This window comes from Muscardinus avellanarius, assembly GCF_963383645.1.
Source record: "Muscardinus avellanarius genome assembly, chromosome: 13".
Classification (NCBI taxonomy): domain Eukaryota; kingdom Metazoa; phylum Chordata; class Mammalia; order Rodentia; family Gliridae; genus Muscardinus; species Muscardinus avellanarius.
The window spans coordinates 68,168,150-68,180,791 of NC_137799.1; the positions used below are offsets into that span (position 1 = coordinate 68,168,150).

Here is a 12,642-nt window from a genome sequence, read left to right on the forward strand (position 1 = left end):
CCGGGATTACAAGTGCGCACCACCATGCCCCGCCTAAACAGACCAATTTCTGACATTTGCATGGCACTGCACAATGCATGAAGAGATTCCATACTATCATCCCATTTAATGCCAACAACAGAAACCGAGTCAAAGAAGTGCTTGCAGAACACACAGACTTCCCAGATGTGGAAGACGGCCATAGCACAGGAGCCCGGGAATATGAGCAGAGGAGGTAAGAGAAATGCCACGTGATAGTGTTCTAGCAATGTGACCAGGTCCTGAGCCAGCCAAGACTGAGCCTCTGTGGATGTCAATGCCACTGGAGAAAGGGTTGGGAGTCACAGAGAAGAGAGATGACTCAGTTTTTTTGGAGTGGTATACTGATATTTTTAATATAAAACTAAGAAAGTCCTTAAGGAAGTGGCTACCCTGTCCCGGATGAACGTGTCTGGACTTGGCTCCCTTGGTGTCCTTGACAGCTTCTGCTCGGTCTGTAGGCAATGGGGGCTTATCTTGTGACAGGATCACTTGAGGGTCTTGCTAAGGTTGGAGAAGCCAATGCCCACACAGGTCATCAGCACTTTATCCCCACCCTTGAGTTCTTCACCACATGGCTTGGTTTCAATTTTAAACATAATCTGGAAAAAGCTCTTCAAGTGCCGCAAAAATTCTATCCTATAAAAAGAAAGAATAAAAAAGAATTCATTAAAACAAAATTCTTCTCCTTATCTAGAATTCAAGCTTTTAATTTCTTAGATTAAGGAGACTGAAATTAAGAATTTCTAATCAAACCTAATTCAGTAGTACTTATTTACAGCCTGCCAATTTCCAAAAAGGATTTAAACAGCTTGCAGAGATGCACACAATACAGCAAGGTAAGTTCCACTGGGGGGAAAAAAGGTTAGAGACTAGTACATGACACATAAGCCATTTAGTCCTACACACTTGTTAGAGTAGACAGAAATGTGGTAATAATTCTGAGTGGTCCATGCACAAAAACTCATACTTCTGTGACTCATATAATCATAAAAGATAATCAGAATGACTATTTCTGATCCTTTTAAATAAGTTCTCCCTGCATTCCTCAACAATTCCATTCCACTTAACAAGTACTTACTGAATGCCTACTATATGTAGGCATTGTTCTTGATGCTAAAATATTGTAGCCAACTGAAAAGATGAAAATAAAAATTCTCCCCTCATGAAGATTTCAACCTAGTAGTATAGATAAGAAGTAAGTTCAATATTCTTGAAAAGGACTATGGGAACTTAACAAAGTAAACATAGATGGGGCATAGTAATACAGTACTTGTGAACACTTGGCAGGAGGCAATAATAATGTGATCAGGGAAAAGTTCACAGTTAACGTGTCAAAAAGTTTCACAGGGCTGCTTCTTGTGCTCTCCCTTCACATGAAGAGATGGGGCCACCCCTGGCGGTGTGCAGAGACGGCCTTCTCATAGACTGCCCTAACAGACTCGTACAAGACTCTGGTGATTTCACCAAACACACAGGTTCCTGAAAGTTCTGATCAACTGGCAACCAGCAGGGAGGAAGTGTCCACAAGAGGAGCCCAGAATCAGACACACGCAGAAACGTCCCTTCCCCCTGCCTACCAGGCCCTGTGCTCCCTGTGCGAGGGGCCATTAATCTATTACTAGCAAGCATCCTTGGCAATTCTGATTAGGCAAGAAAGTATCATAGAAGCCTGGTATCATGCTGCTTTCCAACTGAAGTAGTCAGATTCCTTACCCCAGCTGGATAATTCTCAACATCAGCTGCACGTGGACTCACCTGCAGAGCTCTAAATATGCTGGTCAAATTTGTGTAGGACAGTGAAGTCAAAGTGAGTCGAGCAACAAACCCACACATTTAAGGTCAAAATGATAATTCAAGTGGGAAAGAGTAATCTCTTCCAACAAGTGGCGTGGGCACAACTGGACGGCCACAAGCAAAAGAATGAAGTGTGATCCCATCTTCACATCATACACAGAAATTAATTAACCCAAATGGATCGAAGACCTACATAAGAGCTAAAATTATAAAGCTTAGAAAATAAGAGTAAATCTTCATTACTTTTGGCTAGGCAACAATTATATTTTTTAAAATAACTAAAAAACAGACAAGAGATGTAAGTAAACATTTCCTTGAAGTGGTCATACACATTAATAAACACATGAAATTATGTTCATCATCATTAGGGAAATGAAAATCAAAGCCACTATGAGATACCATTTTGTATACAACAGGATAGATACACTAAAATATCCAGACAATAACAAAAGTGTAGGTGAGGAGGTTAAAAAAAAAAAAACAGAACCTTCTGACCTACTGGTAGGAATGTAAAATGGTACAACTATTTTGGGAAACAATCTGTGTGAAACACTCCTCAAAATATTAGTTACTTACCTTATGGCATAGTAAGTTTACTCTTAGGTATATATTCATGAGAAATGAAAATATAAACCCATATATAAATATATGTATATTTTAATAAATATATTTTAATATTTTAATAATTATATGTATGATATATAAGCCAATGTAAACAAAACTTCATAACAATGTTTTTCATAATAGTTAAAAAGTAGAAACAACCAAAATGTATATCAACTGATAAATGGATAAACAAAATGTGGTATGTCTAGTTAATGGAACATTATATAGCCATAAAAAGGAACGGAGTACTAATACATGCTACAACATGGATGAACTTTGAAAACGTATATTACATGAAAGAAGTCAGTCACAACGGATTATATCCTGTATGGTTCTATTTATATAAAATAGCTTTAAAAACAAGCAAATCTGTTACAGAGACAGAAAGTAGAGTAGTTGCCTTGGGCTGAGGAAAATTGGAAGAATGGTAAGTTCCTACAAATGGATACAGGGTTTCTTTCTGGGAGATGAGAATATTCTAAAATTAGATTGTGGCTGTGGTTATAAAACTCCGAAAATCTGCTAAACCATTAAACTGTACACATAAAATGGGCAAACTATGTGGTATGCATATTTCAATAAAGTTGTTTAAAATACATATTTGAGAAGTTAAAAATACTACTGCTCCTGGTTCCCGTTTCTATTTGATGGATACCAACTAAGTGTGACGCCTACCGCAGTGAATCCCCCTTTGCCTCTGACCTCAACAAAGGAGGGAAAAGGCAGCAGGGAAGGCTCAGACCAGCTCCTGCCCTCCCAGCTGAAATGGCAGTGACTGCCCTGGAGCGCCAGAGCTCAGGCTGGCGCACATTCCTGGGAAGATCCCCCACCTGCTTGCTTTCTCGTTCACCTCGTCTTTAAAATAAACATCCCATCCGCCAACTCGTCTAGAGCACTTCTGGGCCAGCAACACCGACTCCACAGGACTGCTCCGCCCCGGTCCACACGGCACTCCCTGCTTATAGGACCCGATTAAATGCTCACGTTCAGCTGTCTCCAAAACCGCCCCCCCCCTTGGTCAATTACATAAGCACCGGTGACCTTCTCTCTAGATGAACTCCATTATACTGTTACTCTCTTAGTCCCTCAATAAAGAGGCACCAAACAGAATTCAGGAATCAGGGATAATTTTAAGAAATAACTTCACCATTCTTGGCAATTAAGGGAAGTCAGTTCTCTGCCTGCTTGCCTTCCGGTCTTACTGACATTTTCTTTCCTTTATTTTCCTTCTTCATCCAACCTACCACTTCTCCCACTGTCCTGGGGAGACACACAAACCCAGAGATAAACAGGCCACATCTGTGGGTCAGGCTTCCAGCTGGCAGCAACACAGAGAAGGCCAGCTGTTCCTCCACTCATCTGTGTTCTAAGGAGAAAACAGCCGTTCTCTCTTTGCTGCTGCTGGGGACTAACACAGGCCTAGGGGGTCTCTGCTCCCAGGGCCCCACTCAGCCCGCGTCACTGCCAACCGTCCAACAGTACGCAAAAGGCCTGACACCCCCGGAGAGGGCAGACTTCTAGCGGGGCCTGGGCCTGCTCAATCCCCTGGGGAAGGATGGGAGAAGCACAGGCCTGTGTGCGGGCCTACACGCTGCAGCTTTAGGGTACCTGTAGCCTTTGAAATAGAGAAAGCAAAGTCACTTTTTATATAATGTCCTGCCAAGCCCTCTGTCTGTCTGAGGAAGGCTGTAGAATAGACTGGATTAAGACCCATTTTAGAAAGTCCCTACCTCTAGGACCAAGCCAGGATATTAAAAGGCCAAAAAAAAAAAAAAAAAAAAAAAAATGCTTAGAAGCTAGCAGGGAGTGGTGGTGCACACCTATAATCCCAGTGCTTAGGAGGCTGAAACAGGAGAATCTCGGGTTCAAGGACAGCCTCAGCAACTCAAGAGACCTTATTTCAAAACAAAAAATAATAGGGCTCGGGGGTGTGGTTTAGAGGTAAAATGCCCCTGGGTTTAACGAACGAAAGAAAGAAAGAAAGAAAGAAAGAAAGAAAGAAAGAAAGAAAGAAAGAAAGAAAGAAAGAAGTAAACCAGACTTATAACCTGAGAAATGACTACAGATGATGTAAATTCCAACCAGCAACTTCCTTAGGAAACTGAGCAGCCACGGAAGGACACAGTCGCCACATCTGCGCAAACTGGGCAAGAGCAAAGTCTCCCCAGAGCTGCTCCACGCCTCCTCTACGGCTCCTCCCGGGCTCCAGCTCCTCACGCACAGGGCCCGCACCAGGCGCCTTCGCTCCCCCAGCACTCAGATCGCACACGGGGACGAGGGCGGCGGCCAAGGGCAGCTCTGCCCTCCCTCACATAAATGACAGCTTTTTGGAAGAGCCATTTTGGGCAGCTAGGGCTCTAGGTGACTCCTGTTTTAGTCCTGACTTTACTATTACCTCTAACAGGGCTTGATTTTTTCCTAAAGTGATTTACTTTCAGAAAACAAAACCAAAAGACTTTTCTATGGAAGCCTTCAAGTCCATTGGGCAAGCAGGTTTCAGAGGGTTCTGGAACAGGCATTTTTTGTGTTTATTTTCAAAAGGAAGGTTGTCCCCCCTGCTGCTGCTGGTCAACAGGTAAAGGCCGTCTGGCTCATGGAGAAACCCCCTCCGAATCCCAGCCGGCCACCCTTGCCAGGCCCTGCCCTTGGGCACAGCTCCTGGCAGTGAGGCCCCTCCTGAAGCATGAGTGGGAGAGAGAGCGACCATGAGCTCAGCTCTCACATCGGCAGCTCCCACAGACCGCGGGTCTGGCCTCCTGCTCCACCAAACATCTATGTCCATGCCACTCGGACTGGAACAGAGTTGGGGTGACCTACAGCTCGGTGGAAGAAGTTGAGGGGAGGTTGAGGGGAGCTCAGAGGGTGGAAGACCGTGCTTGACAGGGTTCCTGTAGTCATTACACAGCAGCTTTTAAATATATTGGTCTTCTTTCTGCCAATAGCTGCCTTCCTGACACCCACCTAACCTCTATTTCAAGAATGAAGTTACTAACTTTTGCTACAGTGGCAGGAGGAAACAAACAGGCCGTGCTGTTGGGACTTGGGGGTCCCAGGCAGAATTCAGCCAGGAACTCACCATCAGCAGGTGGCTGACCTCTCTTTTTCCTTTGGAAATCAAGGGCCTCATCTACTATTACGATATGCTGAATAGCTCTGGGGCCCAAACATAACAAAATTGATGGAACCCAGCAGTGTCATAGGCACCAGGGGAGCTGAAGGTGGTGGTGCTGGCGGGAGGCTGCAGTGGTGTCCTTCCCTGGACTGCCTCCCGACTGCATGGGCTGAGAAGCCCCGTCACTAGCATTTAACAAGGCCAGGGGGTTCCTGCTCCACAGACTCTGTAAGTAACAGAAAGAGGTCATGTACTAAAGTTAAGAACCAAAGTGGCATGGTCTATTCTAAATTGCAAATAAAGGTAAGAGGACATCATTCAATAGCAGATTCTGAAACGAGGACTCTCATGGCAGCCTGCCTCAGGTAAAGCGCAGGGAGGCCAGCCCAGAAGAACGGACCCCAGCTCTTACACTGCCTGAACCCCACTTCTTGTCTGGTGTCCCAGGCACAAGACGTGCCCTGTTTCTCAATCCTATCACCTATAAGGTGGAGCATATAATAAATAGCACCTTCTTTACCACCCCTACAGAGTTATGCTGAAAGCTAAATGAGTTAAAGCACTTAGAACAGTATTTGGGATCTGGAGATGCAAGCGGTAGAGTGTGTGCCTAGGATACATGAGGCCCTGGGTTCAAACTCGGCACCACAAAGAAAAGATGGATGGATAGGAGGAAGGGAAAGGAAGGACAGACGGACAAACAATATGCAACATCTGGCTCATAGCAACAGTAATGGATTTTTTTGACAGTACTGGGAATGAAATCCAGGAGCATTTCACTTCTGAACTACACGCCCCCAGGCCCTATATATTTTATTCTTTATTTAGAAGCAGGGTCTCACTGAGTTACAAAGGACCTCACTAAGTAGCTGAGGCTGTCCATGAACCATGATCCTCCTGTCTCAACCTCCCAAATGCTGGAATTACAAGCGTGCACCACCACGCCCAGCATTAATGGTGATTTTTTAAGTGAATACCTGCCCAGCTGGGCGTGGTGGCATAGGCCTATAGTACCAGTACTGTGACAGGCCTGAGACTGCCCTCTCCTAGTGTTCAAAGTGACCTGACAAGGAACAAGGGCCAGGCCGGGGCGAGGTGTCCAGGCAGGATCCAGTAACCCAGTCTCCTGTCACAACTTCTGGATGTGCTAACTACGATGTTTGTTGATACACATATTTTTCTTGCTGTCAGTCCAAGTTTAAATAAAGTTTAAATCCTTCCTAAAATGAAAATGAGCTTTGGAACCATAGTCACCAATCGTAAGCCATCAAAAAATAAAGAAGAAAAAAATCAGCAAATTAACAGAGACAGATTCTTCATGTACCAGTATGTTATCCAATACTGTTTCATTCTATGAGAATCTTTCTGGTCTCCCGCGAGAATGTCACACATGTAGAAACCCACCGACAGTCACCTCCTGAAGCAAAACAGTGGGAAGAGGAGACCGGAGAGGAGCACAGGGCTCCCTACTCTCCAGAAAGGGCTCGGAGCACTGAGGGAAAATCGTCCTTTCTAATCCCAGTGTCCTATAAACACACCTGAAAAAGCTATTTACATGTCAGAACATGTGGAAACTGCCAGAAAAAATATATTTTTGAAACCAAGGAGGGTCTTGCTTCTGGCTTTAGAAATGGGAGATTTCTCAAAACCAGGTTCTATGACTTTACCCATAAATATCAATGTAAATCTGGACACAGTGGCACGCACTGGTCACCCCAGCTACTCTAGAGGCTGACACAGGAGGATGGCAAGTGGGAGGCTAGCCTGGCGACTTAGCAAGACCATGTCTCAAAATAAAAAATCATAGGGCTGGTGGTGTAGCTCAGTGGTAGAGCGCCCTTGAGTTATATCCCCAGTATTGCGCAGACAGAATGAAAGAAAGAAAAGTGATAGTCTGGTCTCCAAAGTTCTTGAAATGGAGCCAGAATTAACTTTTTCCCCCCCTTTGTGGTACGGAGGATTGAACCCAGGGGCTTTCTACTTCTGAGCCCTATTTTTTTTGAAACAGAGTCCCACTACTTGCTGAGACTGTCCTTGAACCTGTGATCCTCCACTCTCAGCCTCCTAAGTACTGGGATTGTCCCATTTTTCCCTCGACTGTGCCCATAAACAGGGTGTTAACTATACCAATGAAATGCCATCTTCCTACTTCCTCACTCTGGGAGCCTTTCACAGTGACTAAGGGCAAAATGCATCCCAAATACAGAGCTTTCTTGAGAATAAGCTCCCTTTCCGTCCTTGTGATCAAAAAGAAAGGAGGCTGTCCTTCCCACCCATGACAGGCTCCTCTGCACACAGCCCTGGGAGTGAGGAGACTGTCTCCTGCTCCAAGCCTAACTCTCCAAACCCTTAATCTCACAACTTGTGCAACTTTTTTTTTTTTTTTTTTTTTTGGTGGTACTGGGGTTCGTGGAAACCCTTCTACCTCCGGGCTACACTCCCAGACCTATTTTTATACTTTTTGTTAATTTGGAAACAGGGTCTCTGAAGCCAGTGCGGCCGGCTTCGAACCTGCACAATCCTCCTGTCTCGACCTCCCAAGAGCGGGGATTACAAGCGTGCGCCACCACGCCTGGCTCTTATGCAACTTTTTTAAAGCTTCGCTCAGAGCAGACAACTATTTTACAAGAGATGCAGTAATTTAGGTATGTTCTCTAGGAGAAAAGACACCGTGATTCATATTTGGAGAAGGGTGTGCTGAGGAGGACACAAGAATCTTTAAAAATGTCCTTGACCACCTCCAGTGAGGCCGTGGACTTAAAAAAAAAATTATACGAGGCTCTAGAGCCAAACGAAATAAATCTCCAAGTGTCAAGAAAAAGTAAAAACATATATTCCATTTTCACATAATGTTCTGCCAAAGCCCATGGTCCCAGGACCACACACATCTTGAGACAGAGGCTCACTGTGTGAGCCGTGAGGCTTCGGCTGCCCTGAAGCAGAGTCTGGGAAGCAGTAGCAGCGACTCCAGCTTGTGCGAGCTGATCAAAAAGAGCAGCTAAGAGCCGCTTCCAGCACTCCCTGAGGGAAGGCTCTGCATTTGGGGTGCTGAGCCCCCAGCCCTCACCTCCTCTTCAAACACTGCGATACCAGCTAGCTCTAGTTTAGCAATGTTGACGAATGATGTTAGCACACCATTTGGGATTACTCAACTTCGGGTTTCCTGTCCTATGAAATACTTTACACAAGTTATCAGAGATAACGTGCTGCTCACCAGTCCCTTGCTTATCAGTCTTCCCCCATTACTAACAGAATGAATTTGCTTCGATTTTCTTGTACTGAAGAAAAAAAAGAAAGAAAGAAAGAAAACTCCCACTACCAGTTCATAAAGTATAAATAAAACTAAGGACCTCCAAAGAACCTCTAGCTCCTGGTTTCCATGCTCCCCCAGCAGCCAGCCCTTGCCGCTTCCTCAACGTGATGGCACCACCATTCTTCAGTTATCACAGTACTGTACCTTTCAGACATACAGCATCGGTACCATGATAACCGAAAAAGGACAGTTCAGTCTCATTACCTGAGTATTCTCCCTCCAACCTGCCAACCACAGATGGCCACACAATCATCTGAGCGCATCTGCACATGCATGCATTTATGTATGTGCGCACTCATGTAGACATGTCAGGGCTCCGACAGGCTGTTTTCAGCAGTCCCACTCACTATCGACGAGAAATGCTTCTTCCACATGTCCTTGTAATTCAAGTCTCCTAAGGAGCTACTCTTTTTGGAATGCATACTTATTGTATCCGCCGACTTTCTTGCAGCTATAATCTGAAGATTAACCGTGTAACTTAGTGGAAAGAAGACTTATTTTCTAAGGTTTTAGGTTCAGTTCCTGTGAGGCCAGGGGCCACAGGAAGCAGAGAAAGGGAGAGCACATGGGCTGTGCTCTCGTCATGGAGGCCGGAAGCAAGAGAGCAGGCCAGGGGAGGAGGAACCATTATACAATCTCTAAGGCCACACTCCCAGGGCCCACCTCCTCCAGCCACACTCTACCAGCCTACTGAGACTGCTCAGGTGAACCCATTACAATGGATTTATCCACTTCTGGGATTATAACCCTCAAGACTCAATTATATCAACCCTGAGTATCAGTAAATGAGCTAGTTAGGGGACATTTTATATCTAACGATAACACTTATGTACCCCAGTCAATTTCTGCCAACATCCTTTTACCCAAACTTATAATTCCCCTACAAGTCTAGTAACATTGCTATGAACTTAGCTTTTCTTTATCCTTTCCAGTTAGGCAATAACCTTAATAACCTATCATCTTAGACAAAAATATGGCCCATTTGATACAGCAAATGAGACTGCTAAGAAAAGAGGGAATTAAAAAACTAAGAACAAAACCCAAATTACATAGAGACAGCCATTTACCTTCAAAATGAAAGCAAAATCTAAAGTACGGACCACAGAATAACTGTCTGATAAATACCATGCAACTTAAATCAACATGGTAATGGCAGTTAAGAAAGAAGGAAGAGAGGAAAGCAAAAAATCTTGTGTGTAAAAATAAACACTAGCCAGGCGTGGTGGCGCACGCTTGTAAGCCCAGCATTCAGGAGGCTGAGACAGGAGGATTGCAGTTAGTGGACAGCCTCCGCTACTTAGGTCCTCCACAACTTAGTGAGACCCTGTTTCAAAATAAAGAATAAAAAGCTGGGCGTTGTGGCGCACACTTGTAATCCCCGCACTTGGGAGGCGGAGACAGGAGGATCGCCCAGGTTTGAAGCCAGCCGCGCTGGCTTAAGAAACCCTGTTTCCAAATAAAAATATAAAAATAGGTCTATGAGTGTAGCCCAGAGATAGAGGGTTTCCAGGAACCCCAGTACCACCAAAAAAATAATAAAAAAATAAAAAAAATAAAGAAAGGATAAAATACAGGGCAAGAGGTATAGCTCAGAGGTTAAATGTCCCTGGGTTCCATCCCCAGACTCACATAAATAAATAAATAAATAAATAAATAAATAAATAAATAAATAAATAAAATGAGGTTAAGAGTGGCAACTGCTGGCTACTTTAAGGATCAGTACAAGCAGGTGCTCATATGACAGGCTAGGTGCAGCTCAACATCTCTGTCATTTTGTGCATTTAGAAAGCTAAACTGGACAGAATAATAAAGCAGAAAGAAACAACTTACGTGTAAGGAGAGAGTGGTCCTAGCAAGACTTTGGAAACATCCTGCTGTCCAAGGGTCATGAGCAGCAGAGCCAGACTTTGGTTGGTTGAGTCCACACATCCACCCTGTAAACACAAACACTTTAATAATTAATCACTGTACAAACCAGAAAATGAAAAACCACAAAGAGAAAGGAGGGGAGAAAAAACTCAGGAACATTCAGAATATCAGAACCCACTGAGCAGGAGACTACAAAATTCAAGCAATAGTAAAACAGGTCTTATTAGAGTGGTCCACATATCAACTAACTTGAGGAAGTTAAGCTAACAATTTACCAAGGCAAGTGTAATAGTTGAGACAATCAGAACAGATAGACATTTGAATTTCCTGAAGTGAATCTAGTGAAAATGAGAACTTTCCCTTAGTAACTGGAGCAACAGTAGGACATCATTTTGAGTATCACCAAAAGTGCCTAATAGGTCTAAACAATGTTCAGTTAATTCCAGAGTTAAGCCTAATATGCTTACATTTACTCAGTGTGTTGCAGAACAACAGAGTCAACCCACATGAAAAGGCCCTGACCTCAGGAGGGCCTCACCACTACACTGGCCCACTGCCCCATGCTCTTACCTTCTTGACCTCTTCCTGGTGCCTTGATCCTAGCGAACTGGATGGTCAGATCCTTCTGTGCTTATTACTTAGGCATTACCTCCTCCCATTTCCCCTTCCTAATCAACAGGGAGGACAGAATTCTCTTCAAAAGCTTTCTCCTCGGGCACAACTGCTTTGGCTGCCTTTCTCCTTTCTTTCTTGACTTTTTCAAGCACGGCAGCTGATTTACCTCTATACATTGTTACTATTAAAACGTGTGTCTTAACAAATGTCATTATTTCTGATCATTCTTTCTAGGATAATTTACAAATTTTCTTTTTCTTTTTTGTTTTTCTTTTGTACTAGGGATTGAACCTAGTGGTGTCCTACCTCCAAGCAATACTCCTTTATTATTATTTAACTGCTTTATTTTTATTTATTTATTTATTTTTGGTGTGTGTATGTATGTGGTTCTGGAGATGATGATGATGATGATGATGATGATGATGATGATGATGATGATGATTTGGTGGTCCTGGGGTTCCTGGAAGCCCTTCTACCTCCGGGCTACACTCCCAGACCTATTTTTATATTTTTTATTTGGAAACAGGGTCTCCTAAGCCAGCGCGCGCGGCTGGCTTCGAACCTGCACGATCCTCCTGTCTCTGCCTCCCAAGCGCGGGGATTACAAGCGTGCACCACCACGCCCGGCTAGGTTCTGGAGTTTAATCTGTAGGCATTCTGCCTCTGGGCCACCAGTTCTAACTTTTTTAAATTTTGGAACAGGGTCTTGCTGGATTGATGAGAGTCTCACTATTTGCTGAGGCTGTCCTTGAACCTGCAATCCTTCTGTTTCAGCGTCTCAATTACTAGGATTAGAGGTGTGCACCACCATGTCCAGCTTCCATTTTCAAGACCCTGAAACAGGGTCTAGCTAAGTTGTTGAGGCTGGCCTCAAACCCACACTCTCCCCTGTTTTAGTCTTCCAAGTATTGGGATTACAGATGTACAATGCCACACCCAGCTAACTTATTTGCAAGTTGAGCTTACATTATACATAGCACAAGCAAGAGAACTAAAATCTCTAACCTACTTCGCACAGGTCACAAGGAGAATCCAATTTCTGACCATGGTACATTGCTGTCCTAGGCCGGATTCTGAGTAAAACAGGCAGCCAGACAATTCTGTTTATGGGGTACAGCCTTCTCCTTTTACATGCATGTAAGGTAGGAAATAAAATTCTCAGTTACAGACACTCACTCTCTGGCTGCCAGACTTCATTTAGTAGCACTGACAAGAATAAAGAACGGAATTTATCCTACTGCTTACCTTGATGAAAATTTATTGCTCTCCCCAAATTACCTAACAGGGAACAAAGTTTATATTACTCAGCAAA

At 44.0% G+C, this 12,642-nt stretch overlaps 1 protein-coding gene across 1 annotated transcript in view; it reads right to left on the reverse strand.

The window, feature by feature from the left end:
* Positions 1 to 506: 506 nt before the first annotated feature.
* RCL1 (RNA terminal phosphate cyclase like 1) overlaps positions 507 to 12,642 on the reverse strand; it is a gene marked incomplete at both ends in the record, with an annotated part of 58,137 nt that continues 46,001 nt past the window's right edge. Inside the window, 2 exons of the mRNA XM_080708662.1 lie at positions 507 to 657; positions 10,677 to 10,780. Of these exons, the coding sequence (XP_080564788.1) occupies positions 507 to 657; positions 10,677 to 10,780 (255 nt within the window). The remainder of the gene's footprint in view (positions 658 to 10,676; positions 10,781 to 12,642) is intronic.